Raw genomic sequence first — 25,490 nt, 5'->3', positions numbered from 1 at the left:
CAGTGCAAATCGAGGGGAACCGAGAGTGAGGCTGAAGGCCAAGGGACGAGCCCGGGCCGCGACTGGAGTCTCCGCCTGCCGCTAGCGCGAACCAGGGCATGCTCAGTCGGCGCCAGCAGCATCGGCCAGGGAGCGGGCTGTGACTCCGGCACACCACCGCCACCCTCGCGGGCGCTTCGCTTTCCTTGCGTCAGCTTGATGTTCGCAGGCAGGGGCGGGAAGCAACCACGCGCGGTGTGCCCGGGGGAAGAGTCGGGGGCGCCGCTGGGGAGCGGCTGGGAGCACCGAGCTGCCCGGGCGGGGGAACGTTGGGAGTTCTCTTTTGGAACGCGGAGACACTTTGGAACGCCCGCGGTTTGCTGCGGCGCGGCGGCCAGGAGGAGGAGGAGGAGGCCCGAGCCGGCTGTGGGCAGCGGGCGGCCCCAGGGAGAGCGCGCGGTGGCGCTGAGTCCCAGCGGCGGGGCCCTGCAGGGGTTCGGGGCGCGATCCGCTCGGTGCCCGCACTTCGATGGTTTGTTCCGACCGCGATGAGCCGCCCGTCCTCCGCCGGACCCAGCGCTAGCAAACCTTGCGGCAAGCAGCAGCAGCAGCACACGCCGTCGCCGGCTGCTGCCCCCGCCGCTGCCGCCAGCGCCGCCGCTGCCGCCACCATCTCGGCTGCCGGGGCCGGCTCTTCGGCGGTGCCTGCCGCGGCCGCCGTCCTCTCGAGCCCTGGCGGGGGGGAAGGCAGCGGGGGGCCGGTCTCGCCTCAGCACCACGAGCTGACCTCGCTCTTCGAGTGCCCCGTCTGCTTCGACTATGTCCTCCCGCCGATCCTGCAGTGCCAGGCCGGCCACTTGGTGTGCAACCAATGCCGGCAGAAGCTGAGCCTGTGCCCCACGTGCCGGGGATCCCTGACCCCCAGCATCAGGAATCTGGCCATGGAGAAAGTGGCCTCGGCCGTCCTCTTCCCCTGCAAGGTAAGCGCCCTGCCTCGGCAGGAGAGGAGAGGAGAGGGGGCTGCCTGCCGGGCTGGGGAGCAGTGGAGGAGCCCGAGCCCAGCCCGGCTCTCCTCGTCTGTCCTTGAGGTTGCCGCAGTTTTCAGAGCGACACGACCTCCATCATTTCCCCCTTTTCCCTGGTGGAACTTGGCCGGGGGTGGGGATGGGGATGGGGGTTTGATTTACCTGCCAGAAAGACACCTCCCCCGCCTTGCCGCTTGCGAATTTTTCTCGAAACTCTTGCTCTTCTCTCTTAGGGAGAACAAGAGAATCCAGTCTGTGGAAGTTAGAGGTGCCCGTTTGTTTATGCTATTCCTGCCACCTTTATTGGGGAGTTACGAGTATCCTCCCCTTCTATCAGGAAGCGGATCATCCCCCCCTTCCCTTGGAACTCTTGGGGGCCTTCTCTAGCCCTGCTGGTAAACAGTATAATGGCCGTCCCAAGAGGGCAGATCCTTGCTTGCAACAATATCCTCAGGTGAAAAATTAATTTTTAAAAAGGCTTAGGCCATTGCTATTTATAGTGTTTTGGTTCTTAACAGCCTGCCCTGTCAGCCAGGAAGTACCTGGGTTGAATCGCAGCCTTATTCATGGTCATCATTCTCTCGCCTCCCATGCCTTGTAAGCTGGGGTATAATACTGGCCTACCTTACAGGGGTGTTATCAATCTTAAGTTGGCTGAATGGATAGAATGAACAAATGATGCATGCGAAGCAGTTTGAAGACTTGGGACGAGGCACAGTAGATGTGCACTCATGCTTTTATACATTTAAATAGTAGTCTTACTATAGTACTACTGCTGTGCCTTCTATAATGAAGTGTTCTTGTGTGTGATATCAAGCTATGGCTGGTCAAAAGGGAAAATGAGTTCTAAGGCATCGCTGTGTAGAACTAATTAGACAGCCAGAAAAGTAACCAGACTGGTAGAATGAAAAGCCTGAGATATTTTAGGCCACGTGTTCTTTGGTCTCCTATGAAGGGGATGCTCTCTAACTGTATGTAGTTCACCCGAGTATGGCAGCGTTAAGGTATAGCCTATGCTAATCCTCTGGAATTCCACACTAAGGGAATTGTGATACTGTGGCTATATGCATAAAATGCCACACAAGGTGGTATCTTTAATTTGTGAGTACTGCTTTTCACACCTGTAGGTTGCCAGTAAAACAGGATATGTGAGGAGGTGTGGAAATGACTCAGTGGCAGAACATTTGCTTAGCATGCACAAAGTCCCAGGTGTTCAATCCCTGGTATCTGCACCTGAGACCCTGGAGAGCCATTGGCAGTCTGAGTGAACAAAACTGACTTTGATGGCCAGGGGATCTGATGCAGTGTAAGGCACCTTCATGTGTACCAGAGCAAGAAGCTGTTTTTGCCTTATCACACAAATGCAGGGATGAGAGGACATTTGTAGAGGATTCCTTGATCTACTCCCCTCTACCCTTCTCCCCCACAAACAGAAGAACATGTAATCTGTTCCCACCCCCAAAACTCTGAGAGTGGAAGTAAGTCCTGGAAGTAGAAATTTGCAGAATCAGCAGGCAAGAGAAGAGTTAGGTGTCCTTTCCCTTATGCTCTATTTAAAATACTTCCCCTATATTTTGTGTTATCTCAAGTTTGAAAACACGCATGGTTTGGTGCAGGAGGCCAGTGCCTTTTTGTTCAGAAGGGCCCCATGCCCCAGAAGGGCTCTTGAGATCCTGCAGACTCCCACTCAAAGCAGGCAGTCTTGAGGTTTAGGGCAGCTTCAGAGGCTTCATGTGTGGTTTTGCCCCACAGTGTCAAAGCAGGGCCTCTGGAAGCTGCTTCCCTGTGAGCAGACCCTAGGCCACAGAGCCTGTCTGAAGGTAAAGGTCAGCGACTGAGTTACCTCTGCCATTTTTGGCCTCATGCTGATGTGACCAAGGCATTGGCAGGACACCTTGGCTCACCTGACTCTAGGTGGGGAGTGGAAGAGAAGAAGAGCTTTAGAGTGCCATCCTAAGGAGAGTTATGCCCTTCTCAACCCATTGCCTTCAGTGGACATAGAAGGTGTTAGCTCTTGTTAGGATGGCTTTCGTAGTCCCCTCACATCAGAACGACAGCTTCCAAACTTCCTGGAGAGAAAGGAGCCATCAGTTACACTGTCTTGGGAGTTAGGTTTGGTTGGTATGTTTAAAGCAGGCATGCTCTCTCCTCTCAAGATGCCCACCCTGATCCTGTGCACATTTAGTTGAAATTATACCCACCAAGGTCAAGGGTACTTTTACTCAAGGAAGACCTTTCTGAGAGCACATAGACTTTTGCACCTGACATCTATACAGGTATCAGTTACTAAGCCTGTTAATTAGAAAATAATATCAGCAAGTACTAGTCCAAATGGGCTGGCAGGTTGGGCCTGGGGGGCACAGAACAGTGGCAGCAGTACTTCTCTCCCTGCAGTGGTGCCAGTCATTACTTCTTCTGTGGAGCATTCCTATCCTTCCCCTCTGTTTTTTTTTCCCCTTATGCAGCTCTACTTTCGCTGGGGAAAGCGACCATTTGGAAGTGTCCCGAGACACAACAGAGGTGGCAGATGGCTGAGAGAAGCTTTCCGCTTTTGCTCTTTTTAAAATCAGCGCTGATCTTGAGACCCTTTGCTTTTCTAAAACAGGCACACTGGTGTCCATTTCATTTCTGTTGCGCTCCCCAGGCACAGGTTGAGCTGATCGATACACACTCTAAACCCTTCTTAAAGTGACATTGACACAGATCTTAAGGTCATGTTGATAAAAAGCAGAGCTGGAGGCAAAGTTGTGCTGCACGTATTAAATTCACCCAAGGAAGGACTCTAGAAAGGGAAGAAAACTTTACAAAAAATAGAAGGTTGCCCTGAATGGTAGGTGTGGCAGAGAGAAGACACCGAATGGGTAGGTGTGGCAGAGAGAAGACACAGCCACATGAGCCACTGGTTAGGAATGGTAGCGGTGACGGGGGGGGGGCGGGAGTGCTTACTCAGATCAAGATGGACAGACTTGCAACCCAGCAAGTCTGACTTGTCATACATGAAGCTGCCCTATATTGAATCAGACCACAGGCCCATCACAGTCAGTATTTTGTCTACTCAGACTGGCAGTGTCTCTCTAAGGGTCGTGGGCAGAGGGAGGTCTTTCACGTTATGTACTACTTGAAACTTGTTAACAAGAGATGCTGCCAGGGATTGGACCCAGGACTTTCTGCATGCCAAGCAGAGCCTCTTCCACTGAGCCAGGGCCCATGTGATGGAGTGTTCCACTCTCAACACACAAACAAGCAGAGGAAACTAGCATGTCAGGGAATTGGTCAGGCCAGACCTTTCTCTGTAAGAGGCTCATTTTCTATGCACTGGGAAAGTGTTTGTACATTGGGCTTTTCAGTCATGCATGCATATTTTCTATCCACACGCATGCAGCCTGAAGTGTTTATATTGTCCGGATGTCTTCTTCATCTGCTGGAAAACACAACACCCAAGATGTGGCCTCTGGCTGGACAATCCTCCATCAAGAAGTCCTGCTGCCTCTTGTTCTGTTCTGAAAAGTTGCCAATTGCCACGTTAACTTGTCCCATTCAAGCAACTCTGAGCAGCAGACTTGAGAGCATTTTGTTTTACCCTCCAACAACTCTGTACAGCAGAGGCCAGCCTGTGAGGCAATAGGCAACCCTGAGACACCAGCCATGAGGCCCCATACACCCCCTTTTGCTGGCTAAGGTGGGCACAAGGGAGCCAGGGCAAGTTCCAAGGGGCTTGCTGGGACAGGCCTCTCTCTCACCAGCCGCCTAGCCCAGAAAAGCCTCCTCATGTCCAGTTGTCTTCTGTCCAGCTCCAAGTCTGTTGAACACCCACCAAGACTGGGGGTTGGCGTGGGAGATAAAAAATTGCCTTCTATCTCCGTATTCATGCAGCCTATGAGAATAAATGGAAACACCTCCCAAAATGGAGGCTTTCCCTTGCTCTTTTATGCATACAAGACCTGCAGAGGTAAAGGAGAACATTTGAAGGCACCTTGGGGAGGCCATGGGACCTTGGTGGGCTGCACATGTGAATGAAGTATGTGAGCGTTCCCCTCCCTGTGAGTGCTTTTCACCTGCCAGCATCTTCAGGAGCTGCCCCATTAGCTCGGAAGAGGGGCATCTAGAGGCACTGGCAGTCCTCCCTGTGACCCTTTCAAAACCAGGCTGGATTGCAGCACATCAGCAGCTAGGCAAATGCCAACTCCCCACTCCTGCATTGCACCTTGTCTGAACTGGCCAACTTCCCCTTGTTTCTTGGCTCTGTTGGTACAGCCAAACTGGACCAACAAGTGTGGTGTTCACACGTGCAGGGGCTCCCCGGTGGCCTTTCAAACCAAGATGGAGCCTTCCAACCCACAGGAAGGGAAGAGATGTGCAGGGAACAATGCCCCCTTTCTGCACCCACAGGGATACCGAAGCGCCTTGGTTGCAACCGGGGCTCAAGTTCGCTGTCATCATGTCAAGCCTTGCAGTGCCATGACAAACCAAAAGGAATGACTCACTAGTTATCTGTTGTGGCCTGTCAGGTGTTTGACATTTGATGTCTCCTTTGTTTCCTAGTCAGAGACGGAGTACTTGCCTACCTTTCCATAATTGCTTGGTGAATTATATGGTCCCTGCATAGGCTGTCTTCTTTTACATGGTGTAGTAATATGATCAGTGTCACTGCTTGAGGATCGGCGTGCCTTTTCCACGGATCCTAAGTGCTGCCAGCAGAGGGAAGCCTGGGAAGCAGGAAATTGTGGCTTCCCTATTCATGCTGAAGTCCACTTAGCCCCAAATGTTAGAGTCAAGAGACAATCCTTAATCTTTAGGAAGTGGGTGGGGGGCGCCGTGGAAGTGGATCAGTGAAAATTGCCTTCACTCTCCTCTGCCAACAGAAGTATACTATGCTGGCGGAATGGCAATTTCAGGGTACAACCCTATGTTGATCTCTTCTGGAACATGGGATTGGTGTGGGGCAGTGACAGAGGAAGTATCCCATCAACTGATAAAGAGCCCACCTGTCAGCAGTGTGTAGGAAAACCACAGAGGAGGCTGTAAAAGACAGAGTAATACCACTTCACATCTTAATATCCCTTGGTGGAGTAATCACTGCAAGGCATATTTCACCATGTGTACATGTTTGTGTTTATGAATGTGTTTAAGCATTGTGTGTTGTGTTTAAGCATTGTGCATAACAATAAACACCTGGATGAAAAACCAAGCTGCAGGTGCATGGTGTCCTGACCTAGTTGTTTCAAGCTCTCCCAATTGATTCAGATCTCAGAAGCTAAGCAGGGTCAGCCCTAGTTAATATTTGGATGGGAGACCACCTATGGAACTCGGGGTCATTATGCAGAGGGGCAGGTTATGGCAAACTACTTCTGTATGGCTCTTCTCTTGAAAACCCTATGGAGTCACCAGAAGTTAGCTGCGATTTGACTGTGGGGGTGGAGGGGAGATGTATGGCAGCACTCAAAACTGCAGCATGGAAAGCAGGCATGCCACATCAGTTCTGCTCACACACCCTCAAAATGCATAATGAGTAGAAGTGAGGAAGAAGAGATTGGATTTGTACTCCGCTCAGAGCGGTTTACAATCTCCTTCCCTTCCTCTCCCCAGAACGGATACCCTGTGAGGTAGGTAGGGCTGAGGGAGCTCTTTCTAGAGCTGCTCTGAAAGAACAGGTCTGAGAAAACTTGTGACTGACTCAAGGCCACATCAGCAGGTGCAAGTGGAGGAGTGGGGAATCAAACTCTGTTCTCCCAGATTAGAATCTGCACTCTTACCCACTACACCAGACTGGCTGTCAGTACCAAACCACAGACATACCAGAGGGCTTTTCAAGCAGCACAAAGACTGACTATATTCAGCTAAGTGGATTTCAAATCATGCCAACTTGTCCCAGGCAGTGGCATGCAGCGTGGAAACTTGACACATGCTCTAATAATTGCTTTTGCCTATATAAAACTGAGCATTTAGAGACTTCACAGAGAAACAAACAGGAATTCATGCATTGAATGTGTAGGTTAGCATTTTATTTCAAATACTCTCATGTGGGGAAGCCACCAAAATTGCTGATGCTCCATAATGCAGATCACGGTGGTGTTTCAAATCTGCTTTCTGTCTGGTTCATCTTAATCTCATGGTGAGACTCGGTATCATTGCCAGCTGCCACAGGTGCAGGCATGAAAAGTATCCATGAAGTTGGATCAGGCCCCAGAGAAAGTGGTTGTCAGACTTCACATCCACCTCATAAAGTACTGCCACATGGACTTGATTTTTTAACAGTCTCAGCTGGAGACTATAATGTATTAAATATCTCTTGCAGAAGTTTTCTGTGGTTGTAATCTGGTGAGGATTCACTCTTTCCATGTGGGGAGGATGGTTACACATATCTTTAAAATCAAAGCCATAATATTTCGGCTTCAGGAGGTTGTCTGTGACCTTTTGATCTTTTTAAGGCAGTAGGAATCATAAGTGGCAAAGTTTCTTTGCACATTTTTAGCACACACCTTCTAAAAACAGAAAGTAAAAGAGATGTGTTTTAAAAGACCTATGCTGTACAAGTATAACTAGAGGAGCCATGCTTGGTCAGGCTTCTTGGCCATGTGTTTATATCTTTCAAAATGTGTGTTTGTCTCTGTGAATGTTTATGAAATCAGTACCTTCTTGACATGCTGTTCAACCTTAGTTCTTCCAGTTGGGTCATTTTTGTGGGAAGTTGTGGATGTAGAGTACAATAAGAGTGTGTATTTTGATGGCATTTACATAATACGCTGGTTTTTGTCCTATAAAGTGTATCTTCCTAATTTCTTGTTTTATGAAAGAATAATACATCCTCCTGCTTACATTACCTGCGTTTATAATTCAACAAGCGGGACCCACAAGGACTTGAAAAGGTATCTCATTTCTCCCTTCCTCACTCTTTCACTGTTTCCTCTTCCCTGAAAGCTTCAATAACATCTCCCCCTTTTCTGCTTCCTTCTCTCCTTTCTACCTATCAGCTAACTTAGCTTTATCTGTCCTCCTATCTTCAGCTTTCCCTCCCCCTGGCAGCCTGTCCCTGGGAAAATTCTGGCCCAGTTGCAGTGTGGCCACCACCGGGCCAGGACCCAGTTATGTGGTGGAAAACCTGCAAGGACTTTTGGGGGGCACATCACTTTCCCTGAATCCCTTCCCTACCCTGTTTCCTCTTTCCCTTCTCCTAGCAGCTCACATAACCTCTCCCCTTTCCTGCTATCTCCTCTCCTTCACACCCAACCACCAACCTACCTTTTATCTGCCTCCCATCTTCAACTATATTTATAGTGTATTTAGTTCATTTACACCCTGCCTTTCTCCACAGTTGCGACCCAAAGCAGCTCACATCATTCTCTCCTCCATTTCATTGTCACAACAACCCTGGGAGGTAGGTTAGGCTAAGAAAGAGAGACTGGCTCAAGATCATCCAGTGAGCTTCTGTGGCAGAATGGGGATTCAGACCTGGGACTCCTGAAACCCTAACCACTACACCATACTTGCTTGTGTGGGGTTGGTGTTGAAAAATAACAAGTAGCCAGGCCTGAGTGAGTCATGCAAGTTGCATGGTAGCATGTTGCTCAATGAGTCTTGGTACCATTGAGTCTTTCCTCAAAGGCCAAAATAGTCTTGGAAAGGGCTCTGCCTCCTTCCTCTGCCTTTTACTGAAGGCTGAAAATACTGTTGTGGTTCCCTAGCATCCCCAACTACAACACCAAGAGGGCATTTATTTCTTAAAGCCACAGGCATTGCTTCTGTTATTTGGCAGGTTGTATTCCCTCAGGGTATTTTTTATTTGTAGATTTCTGCAAATCTAGAGCTTTTGTTAGGTTTGTAAAAAAGATCCAGCTTGTCTTTTCATAGGCTTAATCTCCAAGTTTAAGCATCCACAAATAGGACCCTGTTGTGAATTAGGTATATTGGCATTTTTATTCATACACAGACAAACATTTATTCCATTCCCCAGTCTTTGATCAATCCTTGGAAATAATTGGCTGTTTTATATATATATAAAACAGCCAATTATTTTTTTTTTTAAGTTTCTCCTTTCTTGATTCATTTGAGCTTCCTGAGTGTGTTAGACCCGATATATGAATTCTGTGCCATGAGGGAGTTCCAGCTGGCATGTGTCAGAAAGACTAGTCTTTCTTTTTTAACATAACCTCAGTAAAGTACTGTATGGTGCTGGGGGAGCGCTTCCTTTGTCCTTTGGAAGAAGAGTTGATTTTGTTGTGCTTCTTCCTGTCTTTAAACAGTTGTCCTTGTGTGCTGAGCTCACATGTGGATTTCATGTGGTGAGCATTTAAATAACTGGTAGGAATGCACCTCTCTAGGTTTGGGCTGCGTATGAGCAAGGTAATCTGTTTTAGGCAACACAGACTTGGCGGCCGGGCTCCTAAGGAAACATGAAGTTAAATAGTGGCCACATTTACCTCTTTAACCTCAGTTTAATGTTTAAATTGACCATGTAAAAAAGTATCAAATGTTAAACTTTTTTTTACTGCCTAAGAAAACTGAGAAAAATAAGAGATGGGTAGTTAATAGGCATTGTGTGTCTGTGGTAAAGTATTTGCTTTACTTTGCACACAGAAGATCCCAGGTTCAGTCCCCAGCATGGCACGCCACTGCTTGACAGACAACAGTAACTTCATCATACATATCAGCAGGGCTTTTTTTGTAGCAAGAACTCCTTTGCATATTAGGCCACACACCCCTGATGTAGCCAATTTTCCTGAAGCTTACAGTAGCCCCTGTACTAAGCCCTGTAAGCTCTTTGAGAATTGGCTACATCAGGGGTGTGTGGCCTAATATGCAAAGGAGTTCCTGCTACAAAAATGCCCTGCATATGAAGCTACCTTGTACTGAGTCAGACCTTTGACTGGAGGCTGCAGGGTGATTGGGAAAAGAGATGTTGCTCAGTGGTTAGAGCATCTGCTTTACATGCAGCAGGTCATCTCAAGTTTGATCCCCAGTTAAGAGGACCAGGTTGTAGGTTGCTGGAGGGCAGCTGCCAGTCAGTAGAGGACATTTATTTATTTATGACATCCTAATTCCACTATACCTTCAAAGCATATATGAAGTTATCCTATTGTATCCTCACAACCGTTCTGTGAGAAAGGTTAGGTGAAAGTAAGTTATTGCAGAAAACCAACCAGTGAACTTCCTAGCACAATGGGAATTTGAACCTTGGTCTTCCTGATCTGTGTCCAGCCAATACACCACTCTGGCTCACAAGAGTTTCACACATTACACAGAGGCACACTTGGGTTTTAGGTACAGTTGAATATCTGGGGTTTACATAAAAAAGTAAAGTTGCCTTTATGATTGATTGCCTTAAAAAAAAAGTCCAAAATCCATATAATACCTTCAAAGAACCAACCAAATTAGGACAGCATTCCATGCAAACTTGTGTTCACCAGAGTTCTACATGAGGCTCAATGTTACAAAATTTAAAAAGATAGAAGGGAAGCAGGCCAGATCCTCAGCACATGATCTTAAGGTCTGATCTCACAAGCATGCCTTTTCTTTATTGGTTGCGACAGAGACTGGGTACAGGTGGAGTTCCAGAAGGCAGGGATAGTCTTTCTATCCACAATATGCTCATCTGAAATTGGGGGAGGGATGTGCTCAGAAATCTGCACACATGCCAATTCCGTGAATAAGCACACTGGGTTTTGTTTTTTGTTTTTGCCTGAACACTAAATATAATGTAGAAACATTATACATAAGGTAGAAAAGGAACCATATTATTTGCATTTTGTAGTTTCCTCTTGCCAGACACTCAAAATAGTAATGACGCTTATTCATATTAATACTCAGTACTTTTTGAGTGCCCAAAGCACTTGACAAAGTAATCTTTGCAAGAGAGGTCAGAATTAATATACCCTTTTTGTAGATAGGCAAACTGAGGCTTAATTATTGTGGCTTGCCTAACATTACTTCTTACTTGAGAATGCTCTCTACATTGCATTTTTGGCCTCTGCAAGCAATAAGCCTCCTTCATTGTAGGAAAGCATATGTTTTCTCCATAGACTTGTTTTTGCATACAAAGCTAGGTTTCATGTATACATGTGCATAAATCTGACACCTGTGTTTAACACCCATGAGGAACTCCTGTGATAATCAATCAGTTAGATGTGTTACTCAGAGCTTGTGCACTGGCTTGGAGGTATGTGTGTTGTGTCGCTGCAGAGTTAATTTTGGTGGGTCCTACTAAAAGGGGTATAAAAGGCTTCAGGTTTTGGAATTTGCTTTAGATCAGCCTGCAGCCTCTGCCACAGTCACCCAGCAGCCCAGAGCCACAGTTCTCTCAGAGTTGTTCTGCTCAAGAGCAGTTCTGGAAAGAGCTCTCTCAGCCCCACCTACCTCACAGGGTGTTTGTTGTGAGGAGAAGATGGGAAGGAGATTGTAAGCTGCTCTGAGACTCCAAGTGAAGGCCAGGGTATAAATCCAATCTCTTCTTCTTCTTCCTTCCCCCTTTGTGAAATCCAAAAGCAAAGGTCAGGCTTTCTTCATGTGAGGAAGTGGAATAGAATTAAGCATCATAATATTTTGCCACCTTTGACAACACAGGTTGGCAGGTCAGTATTTGTCATCAGTTTGTATGGCTTTTGCTTTTAAATCAAAATAGAATCAGAATCCAGGTAGCATAATATATGTCTGTTTGGGTTTCTTTGCTGGGCAGAATTATAGTCTTGTTTTTATTCAGACTAGCTTAACTTCTAGAGGGTTTTTTTTAAAAAAATATTAAAACATGCAGTGTTAATCTGATTCAGCAGCATCCTTCATTAATCTTTATGAAGTTGGTTCATCCATGCCAATTCAGGTCACCTTCCCTTTTCTTATGAAAATAATGTTCATTAAAATGGACCGATCATGTAGGTGTTCTCTTGCCTTAGTAGACCAACCATTGTCTGGTTGAATTTCATAGCCACTTCAGGCTGCTTTGCCATTATCAAACAGGTCTTCAAAAATGGCATAAAAGCGGCAACAACCGTTTTTGTTTACTAGACGGGCTACTAATTAATATAATGGGGAAGGGGACAGCACTGCTTCTGTTATGAATTCTTGATGGCTTAAAATGACTAGGCCATGGTCATTCCAAAGGCTTCCATGACAGAGTGGGAATTTGAACTTAGATATCCTGGTTCCAGCACTCCAGCCACTCTCTGGTTCTCCTTGGATAAAGAAAGCAAGCATAACCATAGGATTCCAGCTGTCTCTTTCTCTGTCACTCATTTCTACTATCCCAGCCACTGGATTGGAAATCCAACCCAGTCTGCTGTAGCTTTGACCTCTACCCTGCATATTCATTTCTGACCTGTTATCCACATTTGCATTCCTCTTCTGTTTACAGCTCTTGCTGCTTCTTAGCTGTTGGGCTAGACTTCGATGTGAGGTTACATCTTCAGCTCTTGAGCTTCTGTCTTCATAGTTGAGTAGTCATAGTGTTGCACTGCTCTGTGGAAACTTGTTAAATCACAGTCTTTCTGCCAAGCCTGTCTCCACAGGGGGTTGCAAGATAAAATGCTTCTCTGCATTCCTTGGTAGAAGGCTGGATAAATAACAAATTAATGAAATCAACTCTACACTATGCAGCAATAACTTTATAGACATCCAGAATCCCTCTTGTTTGTTCTATTGGAAACCTTGAATACAGATTCTCCACTGTTCAGCTAGATAGCTGCAAGTCAGCTACCTCATATACTTATGACTGCTATCATCCACTATCAAAGATAGAATTAGTAAGCACATTGATGAACAAAAGCTATTACATAAGAATCTGCATGAATTCTGTAAGGTAAGATCATGTCTCACTAACCTTCTAAAGTTCTTTGATGGGGTGAACAAATGTGGATGTTTCGGGATTACTTTTGTACATCTTGTTCGCTCAGTAACCCAAACAGCCCATAGTTATCAGAAGGGTAATACATATGAATGAATAAGCTTTTATTACACTTAAGTTACACTCCATACAGAAGGCTTAAAATATATAGATAGAAAAGCAAAACAGTTTAGATACCATTAGTACATTTCAGAATACAGTTACACAGTTAGAATTTACTCAAGCATAAAACATAGTTCTACAGTAAAGCAGAGAGCATAATGAAAATTCTAAGTCCCAACAGGGACTCTACCGTATTAATCTACATTTTCCCGGTTAGAATCTAAATCCCAAGTCCCATTTAGAAAGGCATGACCAGCATGGAGACAGTCTCCTGTCTCCAGTGCAGTTCAGCCCCCCTCCATGGCTTGACTAGCACAGAGACCCCCTGTCTCTATCCAAGTCAGCCCCTTCTCTCTAAATCCCAGGGTTTTTAAAGACAAGGGGGACCCAGTAGGTGTGTTTACCTAGACTTCCAGAAAGTTTTTGATGAAGTTCCTCATCAAAGGCTCCTAAGTAAACTCAGCAGTCATGGGATGAGGACACGTCCTCATATGGATTAAAAACTGGTTAATTAACAGGAAACAGCGAGTATAAACGGGCAGATTCACAGTGGAGGGTGGTAAGCTGTGGGGTACTGAAGGGCTCAGTACTAGATCTGGTGCTTTTTAACGTTCATTAATGATTTGGAGTTGGGAGTAAGCAGTGAAGTGGCTAAGGCTGTGAATTACACATTATTCAGGGCAGTGAGAACCATGGTGGACTGCAGGGTGCTCTAGAGGGATCTGCCAAGGCTTGGCGAGTGGGCATCAGTGTGGCAAATTAGGTTCAACATGGGCAAGTGCAAAGTAATGCACATTGGAGCAAAACCCCCCAACTATAAATGTACTTCTTAACCAGACTTTGATGGCGTCTGAGCTGGCAGTAACTGACCAGGAGAGAGATCTTGGGAGTTGTGGTAGATAATTCACTAAAGATGTCAACTCAGTGTGTGACTGAAATTTTAAAAAGTCAAATGCTGTGCTGGGGATTATTAGGAAGGGGTTTGAAAACAAATCAACCAGTATCATAATACCCCAGCATAAATCCATGGTGCAGCCTCTTTTAGAATACTGTGTACAGTGCCTGGTCACCATGCTTCAAAAAAAGATATAGCACTGGAAATGGTTAAGGGAATGGATCCCTTTTCCTGTGAAGAAAAGTTAAAGAGGTTAGGGCTTTTTAACTTTGGAAAATGATGGTTAAGGAGTGACGTTACAGAGGTTTTAAAAATATGCAAGGTATAGCAGGGGTGGGCAAACATGCTTAACATAAGAGCAACATAGAATAAGGAAGGCAAATAGATGAGGGGTGGGAGAGGTGGAAATAAAGCAGCTTTAAATGCATTTTCAAGTTGCCAACTGGAATAAAGAGAAAATGCCTTCTCTAAGTTGGCTGATTGGATGGGGGAGGGGCTTCGAGAGCCACTTAATATGTGTGAAAGAGCCACATGTGGCTCCTGAGCCACAGTTTGGCCACCCCCTGGTTTAGAGAAAGAGAGATACTTTTCTCCCTTTCCCACAATACAAGAACTCTTGGGCACACAATAAAATTAATGAGCAGTAGGCTTAGAACAGATAAAAGGAAATACTTATTTACCCAAAGAGTAATTAACACATGGAATTCACTGCCTCAGGAAATGGTGGTGACTACAAGCATAGACAGCTTCAAAGAAGACTGGTTAAACATATGGAACAGAGGTCCATGAGTGGTTATTAGCCACACAAGGTATAGATGGAGCACTATGTCTGGGGCAGTGATGCTCTGTATTCTTGGTGCTGGAGGGGGCAACAGTGGGAGGGCTTCTGGAGTTCTGACCCGACTTGTAGACCTCCTGACGGCACCAGGGTTTTGGCCACTGTGTGACACAGTGTTGAACTGGATGGGCCACTGGCCTTATCCAATATGGCTTCTCTTATGTTCTTATGACCCCTTTCCCCACACAGGGAACATCACACTGCAGCTCTAATTCTAACTTTGCACATAGGTATGGCTGCTTGGTTTACAGAATGTTGCTTCTTAGAGTCCCAGCTAAATATCCCTGTTTCATTCCCCACAGGTGTTTACGTTTGACCAGCCACTGATGCTGCTGTTCTTCTCAGTTGTCAGTATGAGAAGTTCTCTTTCTAGCTAAACGTCTCTGGGGATACTGAACTCTACTTCTGAATCTTGATTCCTTCTTTACGTGGTGCAATCCTGGCATACACTCAGGGGAGTTACCATACAATCTTCAGCATAGCATGTTTACTCAAAAATAAGCCCCTTACTCCCCAGTAAGCCTGTTTAGGATTATCACCTTCACTGCAAATGATCAACTTTTGCATTGCAGAGCCTTTAATTTGCAGTGTAAGGGAATAGCATTGTGCAAATGCTTGCCTACATTATTAGTTTTGCAATTAGCTATGTGCCCAGCGCAGCATGACCTGACCTATACAGCTGCTGAAACCACAATTAACGGTGATGGGGGAAAGGGAGAATTTATAGAGCATCTTGGAAAGAAACTTGGAATAAATGCAAATAGCCAAGGAGCTGGGATAGGTCAAAAATGTTAATAGGATTTTGAGCTTTCCACCTTCAGATTTCAGTGTTTGCATATAACTCGTGTGACAGGAAGTTCTAACTAGGGACCCCAGCAATTCCTGTGAAAGAAGCATGTTACCAGGCTGATTAGTGCTGGGGCACATTGCTCAGACAATTTGTGCATGTGCCAACATCTTCTGTGGCATTTTCAGTGGATTCTGGGGCATGTGAGCATGCTGAATCATTGATATCCCAAAAGTTTTGCAGCCTCTTGTGGCATTATTTGGGTTACTTGTGCAACCAGGCCAACCTTGCATGAGATCACTGTGATTTTCCCCCTCTATTCAGTTATGGTCACATGCTAAACAGAAGGAAGCTCATAATAAAATTCGATAGTGCAAGTTCCTGAGCAGCCCTCAGTTCTTGGTGTATGTGTGTGCAAGAGCATCTGCAGGAGTAATTCAGGGGAGGGTCTATTAATTGTGACTTCAAATCACTTGACTGCTTGCAGTCTTTATGCTAGTAAATCTAGTGTTCTGGATTAGAAGCTGTTGGAATACAAGCTGTGTACATTCTAGCCATTATAGAGTTAACTGTTTGTTTACCTGATAGAGGAAGTGATGTATTGTGACCTAAACCCAACTGTGGGCTGGTTTTTGTTTTGCCCGCAAAAGATGTGATCTCAACATTGGTCAGAAAGCATGTTAGGTGTGAAATGCTTTGATCTTGTATGCAGGCTGAATTGCTCTTCTTCCTGGCGAAATGCTTTTTGGGGAGAAGAACAGTCTCACAAAGGATGTAGCCATGTAGAACAGACATACTTAGACTAGCTGGTATGCTAAATTGTTTTTTCTGTTTTATCCCAAGTACCCTATCCTGATGTTTTCCAGTAAACTTTATTGCTTTCCCCTGGGCACCTCTATGTATGTGTGGCTTTGTGGACAGTAGGGTAGCCAGGTCCCTCCTGGCAACCAGTAGAGGATGGGAGGACTTTACCTGGAGAAAGAGAAAGGCCCAGGCATCATGGCTGGTGTCACACAGGAAATGACATCATCACACCAGTGATCACACTGCTTTGATGATATCACTTCCTGTGTGATGCTGGCAATGAAGCCTGGGCCTTTCTCTGTCTCCAAATAAGTCCCCCTACTGGCCAGCTGATCAGCAGCAGGGGACAGGGCCATCTCCATCCCCACTCGGGGTCTGGCAACCTTAGTGAATAGCTGGAATAGAAATTAAAGACTTTTATAACATGCAAAAAAAGGAGAGAAATGGCATTATATGTGTGCCATGCTAACACCCAGATTGGGTTACTGAACTATGTTCTATGTGCAGCTACCTCCGAAGAATGTAGAGAATACCTATGTTGTGTTGACTATGCAGGCTCTCCGGTCCTTTCTGTGCTGTTTTTGGCTTTTGAAGACATAAGACTGCAATCCTAAATAGACCTCCCTAAATAGACCTTTAGGAGTAAGCTCCACTGACTAAAATTAGATTTAGTGATGAGTAGATCTGCTTTTGTTTTTTTATTTTACTGCAAGCTGCATATAGCTGTTTTAATAGCAGATGGACAACGTATAGTCTTGACAAATAAATAAAACTACTTAGGAGTAGCCAACAATCAAGGAGACACTTACAAGCCCTTGCATGGGTGTGGTAAAAGGACCAAACTGGATTCTTGATCCTTGTCTAAGTGCATTTTCCCCTTTTGTATTAGTTTGGGTACCAATTCAAATCTTCCTTCCTTCCTTCCTTCCTTCCTTCCTTCCTTCCTTCCTTCCTTCCTTCCTTCCTTCCTTCCTTCCTTCCTTCCTTCCACAATGTGCCAGATAAAAGATGCTTGGAAATTCTGCATGTGCATGGAAATGGGAATGCTTGAATTGCTAATAGACTTTGCACCTGTATATCTTAATGAAAATTTGGGGTTACATTAATCCTACCACAGGTGAGGTCTCTGTATTAGGAGTTCACAAGTTGGTGGCACTTAACAAATTGTGGGAGAAGGAAATACTTTGGAAATTCCCCCCTCCTCAAACCCGCTCCTTTCTGATTCTGTAAACTCTCAGGGGCTTCAGCAAGCTTATTCTCCCCATCCCAGCCCCCTTCTGTCCCCTTTTCTCCACTACTTTCAATATTTTTTTTGTTTAATGTACAGAATCCTGTTTTTCTGCATACCTCACATTTTGGGAAGGCTCCTATTTTGTCTTTGGCTGGTCTGATTGTGTTGCTTTTGTGATTGGCCTGGGGGCCAGCCACTTCACTAATTTAGATATTTATGCCCTGCATTTCCCCCAGTATATTTCATATTTTCCCCAAGATATGCAGTGCTACAATGATTTTTACATTTAAAATCTATTCTCCCCACCCACCACCACCACCATACATTCATATACACACTTCACCAAACCAGATGACCCTTTGGCACATCAGTTTCTAACCTAAAATATCCCTTCTGCTTCGGGAGGAGTTGTTTGTCTAGACAATTCTCTCTGGATCATCCATTCTTGGCAGATGAGTCATACAGTGATCATCACAATTGCTGGCTGTAAGAGTGAAGTGATAAGAACAGCATCAAAACAGGTCAGATCCATTATATGTTATTAAGCACTGATATGCCACAATACAGAAGGTTCCTGTCTACAGGACCATCTGGAGAGCCAGGCTGCTTCTGCTTTGCTAGGGCTTCATCGATACCTGCCAGATTCTCCACAATGTGTCTCTGTCTCTCCAGGCGGTTTCAGAGACAGACAGGCAAGCTTTACGACTTGGGCTGCAAAGCCAAGGTCCTTTGACTGGGCTGTAAGAGGATCTCTTAAAACTGTTGATATATGGTGTAGGGTAAGACTTGTAATCCAGGATGGATGTTCTCTGTGCCAAAAAGCATTGCATTCCAAGGAAACCGAAACGTGGTGCTGGCAATACATTATTCACGAGGGGGGTTGCTTGAAAAGCCTCACTTGCATAGGTTGTATTCCCGTTTCCATTCAAAGAGACTTGACTTAGGGGAAGGCGGGGCCGGGGAGAGAGGAGTAAAAGTGCTAGGTCAGAGAAAAGAGGTTTTAGAGGTTGGGAGAGATCTCTTTCAGGAGACATTTCAAGCATGTTTCACACATGTTCTATAGAAGATGAATATTGTTGAAGTCCACTGCAACCACGAGGACTAGAAATTTAGTAAATTAATGGGATGAGTCATTAGTCCTGGCCATAATAATATAACCACATGGGGGTTCCTAGAGAAGAATCTGTTGGAGTTTGCAAGTCCTCTCCCTGAAGTCATGAAAGAATGAGCTGTTTGTTTACGCTGATGTTTTAGCTAGCTTAAGGTTACAGACTAATGAAATAGCCTTCACGTTTTTGCCACCAGAACAAGGTGACAATATGCATAATGAGTTAGGTAGGTTTGGGATACTCCAATTGGGTAATCAGAAGATGTCCCAGAGGGTGGAGACTGAAAAAGTTAATTGTTCTTTCTCCTGGGCAAATACATGAGTTTTAGATTTTAGAGCGGAGAGTGGCCAAATAGCTTAATGTAAGAGCCACATAGAATAAATGTCAGATGTTTTAGAGCCACAAGACAGGAATGTCAAATTTTTGAGGGAAGGAAGGAAAGGTAGAAAGAAAGCAACTTTAAATGCATTCTCCAAGCCACCAGCTGGCTTGACTTGGATAAGTTCTTTAATGAGACAGATGCCTTCTCCAAGCTGGTCAGTGGGTCGGTGGGGGTTTTGAGAGCCACACAATATGTGTGAAAGAGCCACATGTGGCTCCTGAACCACAGTTTGGCCACCCCTGTTTTAGAGAATCAACATGTAGGCTTATGAAGTCAAGAGAAAATAGTAATTCTTTGTTTTCTAGACTTTCCCGGTTTCTCTTCCCTCTCTAGATGAATAAAGATTACTTTTTTAAAGGTAATACATGTGCCTAAGCTGCTTTATTTCCATTTACCTTTTGCATATCTCTGCTACCAGAAAACCTAACAGAATCTACCGTATTTTGGATTGTTTACATAATTTTCCATTCACCCTTCAGCTTTTTACCTTTAATATTGTGTTCTCATGTATTTTTCCTTTAATTATGAGACATTTATACCTAAACATTTCACCCACTGCTTCAGGCATTCTTGTGAACCTTTCGGAGCATTCACTGAACAGCAAACAATGCTTCGGCTTACCAAAGTGCTGCGCAATAGCCGTTTGCAATTTTTTTAGTCCCCTCTGTGTTTTGCCAAGGTTTAGGCTGGGTCACTTGAGTTAAAGCTTGTGTGCTTACTTGGTTCCAAACCAGGATGCAGCTCGAGGTGCTTGGGAAGAAAACTCAGCATTGAGAGAGCATTTTCCAAGTGCAGAACTAGACTTTTCAGTTGCCCTGACCTGGATAGCCCAGAGGAGCCTGATTTCATCAGATCTCAAAAGCTAAGTGGGGTCAGCCCTGGCTGGTGTTTGGATGGGAGACCTCCAAGGAATACTAGGGTCATGACCTGGAGGCAGGCAAAGGCAAACCACCTCTGAATGTCTCTTGGCTTGAAAACCCTCTGGGATCACCATAAGTCAGCTGCGACTTGACAGTATCAACAGCATAGGCTTCTCCTTTCTTTCTGCAAACATAGATGTCATTTTTGCCATGCATTGTAACATTATCCTTGCCAAGCCCAGCAAAAATCCCCATACAATTACTAATGTAGCTTGGCAGGCAAAGCATAGTGGACGGTGCCTCTATTGTATAACGTCCCTTGGCAAGATGGAACGATAGCCACTAGGCCAGAAAGAATTGAGCAGAAACAAACAAGCAAACAAAACCCTGGAATTGGAAGAACACTCACAAACATATTTAACATATTTCAAGTGCTCATTGGGTGGATGGTCTCTTGTGATTTTTACATCACCCAATAAGGTAGGTCCAGTAATATTATTCCCCAGGGCTTTTTTTGAGCAGGAATGCAGTTCCGGCTGGCTTTGTGTCAAGGGGTGTGGCTTAATATGCAAATGAATTCCTGCTGGGCTTTCCCACAAAAAATCCCTGTGTGGAACAATGGTGATGTCGGGGTGTGTGGCCTAATATGCAAATGAGTTCCTGCTGGGCCTTTTCCACATAAAAAGCCCTGTTATTCCCATAGATGAACCAAGCGAATAGTCTCTTGCTTGGGGCTTGCACAAGGGAACTGGGCCTTGAACAAATGGCTATTGCATCATATGTGCCAGGGAAGAACAGAAGGTAGGGAACATACATTGGGACGATGTGACAATTTGAGAGGAGAAATGCATTTTACAGAGAGGGAAGGAAGCAACAGAACGAGGTCGGTTTTGATGGCAGCCTTATGGAGCTCACAACCCGCATCTCGCTCTCTAACGTTAACGATTTCGTTTGGAAATCAAGACTCCCTGCTGGTAGGGGAGCAATATTGGTTGATGTGCAATTATTTGAAACTTGAAGAGTTTTGTAATTCAAAGTAACTAAGCAGCAGTTTTTAAAACTTCATTTGCTTTATTACAAACATTTAAACGGCAGTCCCAGTACAGACACATCCCATTTCTCAAGCTGCAGCCACCGCCGGGATTACGCTCTCTGAGCAATTCAGCGGCTGCCATGGACTTTGCGCAAATCCTGCAAACCTAATTAATTTTTAACAGCTAGTGAGAATGTTCACAAGGTTTTGGCGCACAGCAGCCACCAACCACTCAGAAATCACATGGCGGTTTAAAAGCTTCCCTGCTAAAAGACTTTCTGTGTAGCCATCCGTTTCCAGTTACGTATTTAAAGGCTAAGAAACTTCCCAAATCCCTTTGTGCACGTTAAGGGTGTATGCAGAGCCCAGTTTTAATATTGAGCTCAGTGTAAGTAAACATTTAGATTTTGAATTAAAGTTCTACAACATAACAGTTCTATCAACAGGAGAAATGACTATAAAATGCGTTCAACACAATGCACAAAGGGGATCTTTGACCAATTTTAATAAACCCAATTAGCTGCCTGCAACTCCTTGTTCTCAGAAGAAAGGCACACCGTTCATTTGGCCTGCAGTCATCTCAATTTCACCAGCAAGAGAGGCTTGAAAACATAAAACACCATGAGTAACTTCATGGTGCAGGGTGGAGTGGGGGTCAGCAGCCCAGTACTTCACTGACTTTGATTTGGAGACAGTGCTGTTGAGTGGATAACATTAGATTTGAGTGCAGGAATGCTAGATTCAGATTTCTGCTGTGCCTTTGTTTTTTGATCTGTAAAATGGCTGTGACAATGAACCAGCTTCACACTATTGTTCTGAGGACAATGCGTTTCACGGTGCTTCTTTTGCTTAGTACGTGCTATGCTCAGATCAAACACTGCTTGGTTGAGAAATTTTTAAAAGATACTGTGATGTTTTAATTGAGCACTTTATTAAATTGCATGATTCAAGCAGTAATGTTATTAAATTGCAGCTTGTTTCTTGCCTACCTACTGGGATTCTAAACCAGGGTCTCTGGAATCCTGGTGTGCAGGTGAAAAACAAACTACAGTTCATTAAAGCATCTCCTTCAAGTTCTGCAACAAATTTGGGTCAGTCAGTTTCAAACCAACAAGGCTTTTATCTTGGTGGATTGGGAGGGAGGTCATTCAGACCCGGATTTCACAAGTTAATTCTCAATTTCTTTGCATCACCTGACTACAACCTGTCTGTTGTTCAAATCTCACACCAATCTTGCACAACCCCTGTTTACTCAAAAGTTCGGTGTGATTTATGTGTTAGTGAATGTGTTCAGTATTGCGGCTTTTACCAATATACTGGGCCAACGCCACACTGCACTGCTACTTAAGTTTTGATTAAAACAGGTAATAATGTGCAAACTGCTGTTCAAGCTGTTATGGTTCATTTTGCAGACATAAAAATTATGGAAGCAATGCAAGACCTTTTCATTCCAGAAAGATCTGATTAGTCAAGGGATTTCTAGTGGTAACATCATTAATGTTTAATTTTTTTAAAAAAAATACTTTTATTTTGAAACGTTACTGCCTGAATCATGCACTATACCACTTAGCATGTTAAATGAGAACTGGGGAGAGATTAAAATCCCTGTTCTCCTATGAAGCTAACTGGGCCAGTCATTCTGTTAGCCTAACCTACCTCTCAGGGTTGTTGTGATGATAACATAGAAGAGAGTAGAACCACAGTGCTCCTTGGAGGTAGGGTGAGATAAAAATGTAATTTTATAGATCAGCATAGTGTACCTACTGTAATCTGTATTCCAGATTTTGCAGTTGATGATAGAGAAAATACAAATGACATTTATCAAAGTGAGCTGTGGCTTTTATCGTTAAGTACATATCTTACATGTGAAACCCTCCTTTCCTTCCTTCCTTCCTTCCTTCCTTCCTTCCTTCCTTCCTTCCTTCCTTCCTTCCTTCCTTCCTTCCTTCCTTCCTTCCTTCCAAAAAAGGCATCAGTACTAAGAACTTGCCATTTAAATGTAATTGCTCAATTTAAAGCCAGATGATTGGCAACCATGAGCTACTGAGAAGGAAGGAGTGGGAGGCAATTATAGTCTCATAGCACGAGGGAGGGAGGAGAGCAGTTTAGGGCAGTAAGTAAAAGGTCTCCACAATCAAAGTTAGTGAAAGTCCTCCTTATACAGTCTTGAGTTGTGGGGTAACTTCAGGGGAGAGAGGATGGGCCTGTACAGGCCTCTTAAACCCCACCCTGCCACCACAAGGGCATTCTATAGACTATAGCAGTGTAATGGCTGCCTTTCTGGATTGTTACATTTAAAGCAGTGGTCTCCAACATGGTATCAATGGCAAACATTTTGTTATTGGTCCTGTCTCACATGGCACAGTCAGTTTGTGGTGACACCCACTACAATTTCTCAGACCTCCCTAAGTGGCTCAGAAAAAGTGATGAACCCCTGATTTAAAGAATAGTGCATCCTGCCTTTCATTAATCCTGGCCTGGTAGTGATTATGCAGCAAGAGGTCATGTTAGTGGCTTGCCCATCTGAGTTTTTGAAGGTAAAAGTAACACTGAGGATGAATCTGGGGGGGGAAGCAGTTTGTAATCTGCTGCTCTAACATTTATTGATCATATTTATAGTCCAGTTTCCCAACGCTTAGCTCCCAAAGAGGCTCAAAAGGCATGATCCTTGCGACTTAATCTTAGTACCAAAAACCAGACCAAACAAGGTGATAAGTATTTATGTGTCAACTTGGACAGATCTATATTTACATAAAACGATGCCTCTTATCTATTCATGAGAACATGTCCTCCAGAATGTGTGCCACAACTGAGACATGAATGTTTTGAAGACCAGCCAAAACCTCAAACTTCTGAAGAAACCCTGGCATTAACCTTGCTTTCTTTTCTTTCATCTCCTTGCAGTATGCCACCACGGGCTGTTCGCTGACCCTCCATCATACAGAAAAGCCAGAGCACGAAGACATTTGTGAATACCGCCCGTACTCCTGTCCATGTCCCGGTGCCTCTTGCAAATGGCAGGGCTCATTAGAAGCGGTCATGTCTCACCTCATGCACGCCCACAAGAGCATCACTACCCTGCAAGGAGAAGACATTGTCTTCCTCGCCACAGACATTAACTTGCCGGGGGCTGTCGACTGGGTGATGATGCAGTCGTGCTTCGGGCACCACTTCATGCTGGTGCTGGAGAAGCAGGAGAAGTACGAGGGCCACCAGCAGTTCTTTGCCATCGTCCTGCTGATCGGCACCCGCAAGCAAGCTGAGAACTTTGCATACAGACTTGAGTTGAACGGCAACCGGCGGAGGCTGACCTGGGAGGCCACACCGCGGTCCATCCATGACGGTGTGGCGGCGGCCATCATGAACAGCGACTGTCTTGTTTTTGACACTGCCATAGCACACCTTTTCGCAGATAATGGAAACCTTGGGATCAACGTCACTATTTCTACATGCTGTCCATGAGACTTCGGTGTAATTAGTGAGACGGATGTGGTTGTCTGGACATAGTGTTTTTTTCCATTCATGGTTTTTAAAATGTATTCAACTATGTCTTCATGAGTAGTCGGGTTCTTCTTTAGCCTACCATTTTGTAACTCCTCCCCTCCCTCCTTGGGCTCTTTGTTAAAGCACAGATCACAGGGCAATAAACTGATGGAAGACGAGTTTATCCTGTTAAATCAGAAAAAGAAAGCAGGAGTTAATTTTTTCAACACACTGTGTTTTTGAAGAGATGAAAAGCAAAGTTTCATTTAACATACAGAGTAGGAGATAGGGAGTGTACATCAGAGTACCATCCCCTTTAGCAAAAAAAAAAGAGAGAGAAAAAGGCAGCTTATGGCTGTGAAAGATGAGGTGGTGAGAATCTTCAGAAGCTAAAATGGTTCATACAGTTTTGGAATTCTCCCAGCACAACTCCTTTTATGCTGATGCTCTAGTATTTCTAGGAGAGCAGCACATCCCTGCTGTTATTTTTCTGCAGGCAGGAAATTTGTAATGGTGGGGAAGCATTCAAAAATTCAACCCTTCACCTGTAGTGGAAGACCATCACTCCAGGATTCTACCAGCTTGTTCTGGCTACAGTTGCAGCTGCCTCCAAGGTAGAAAATGAGGACATTCTCCAGACTGGCCTCATAAACTAGAATTACAGGGTGGAATTGGGAAAGATTTGCTCTATTGGTTAAGACAGTGACACAGGAACAGAAGGCACTTTGCCTTCATGTTGCTGTGCTTCTGCTGGTTTTTTTTTAAAAATAGGTTTGCCCTGTTACAAGAAAACAGTTCCATTGGCCTGCAAAATGTTTGACCGTCCTCGTCATCCATCCATTTCAGCAAGAGCTAAAGGGGCTCAGTGCTTTTGTGAGAGCTGCTTTGGTCTGGATTGCAAAAAATAAAAATAAAAAAGCCCTGAGATGTTTTTGAGCCGTTAAAAGTAGACCCCATCTATAAATATATTCCGGTTGTTTACATGTGGCTGCCCTTTGGGAAGACATACTTGACATCGACATTGTAAAGACTGGCTAAAATAACACATTACCGGCCTATGTCTTGTCCTTTTTGCTATTTAAGCTTTTTTTCCTTGTTGTTGCCATATTTACTCTAGTTTTTTAAATAAATA

At 44.8% G+C, this 25,490-nt stretch overlaps 1 protein-coding gene across 1 annotated transcript; it reads left to right on the top strand.

Annotated features, from left to right (window-relative positions):
- Positions 1 to 436: 436 nt before the first annotated feature.
- Positions 437 to 24,565, top strand: SIAH2 (siah E3 ubiquitin protein ligase 2). Its single transcript, XM_060242344.1, has 2 exons — positions 437 to 959; positions 23,780 to 24,565. The coding sequence occupies exons 1-2, from the start codon at positions 528 to 530 to the stop codon at positions 24,335 to 24,337; spliced, it is 990 nt and encodes a 329-aa protein (XP_060098327.1). The 5' UTR covers positions 437 to 527; the 3' UTR covers positions 24,338 to 24,565.
- Positions 24,566 to 25,490: the final 925 nt, after the last annotated feature.

This window comes from Heteronotia binoei, chromosome 6 (assembly GCF_032191835.1).
Source record: "Heteronotia binoei isolate CCM8104 ecotype False Entrance Well chromosome 6, APGP_CSIRO_Hbin_v1, whole genome shotgun sequence".
In the NCBI taxonomy this organism is placed as follows: Eukaryota; Metazoa; Chordata; class Lepidosauria; order Squamata; family Gekkonidae; genus Heteronotia; species Heteronotia binoei.
This window is presented reverse-complemented; position numbering and strand designations above follow the sequence as displayed.

Bases quoted from the DNA above. Each gene is read 5' to 3' on its own strand.
- SIAH2 (XM_060242344.1), top strand. From the start codon at position 528: ATGAGCCGCCCGTCCTCCGCCGGACCCAGCGCTAGCAAACCTTGCGGC. The intron at 960-23,779 runs GTAAGCGCCCTG...ATCTCCTTGCAG, and splicing joins CCGTCCTCTTCCCCTGCAAG to TATGCCACCACGGGCTGTTC.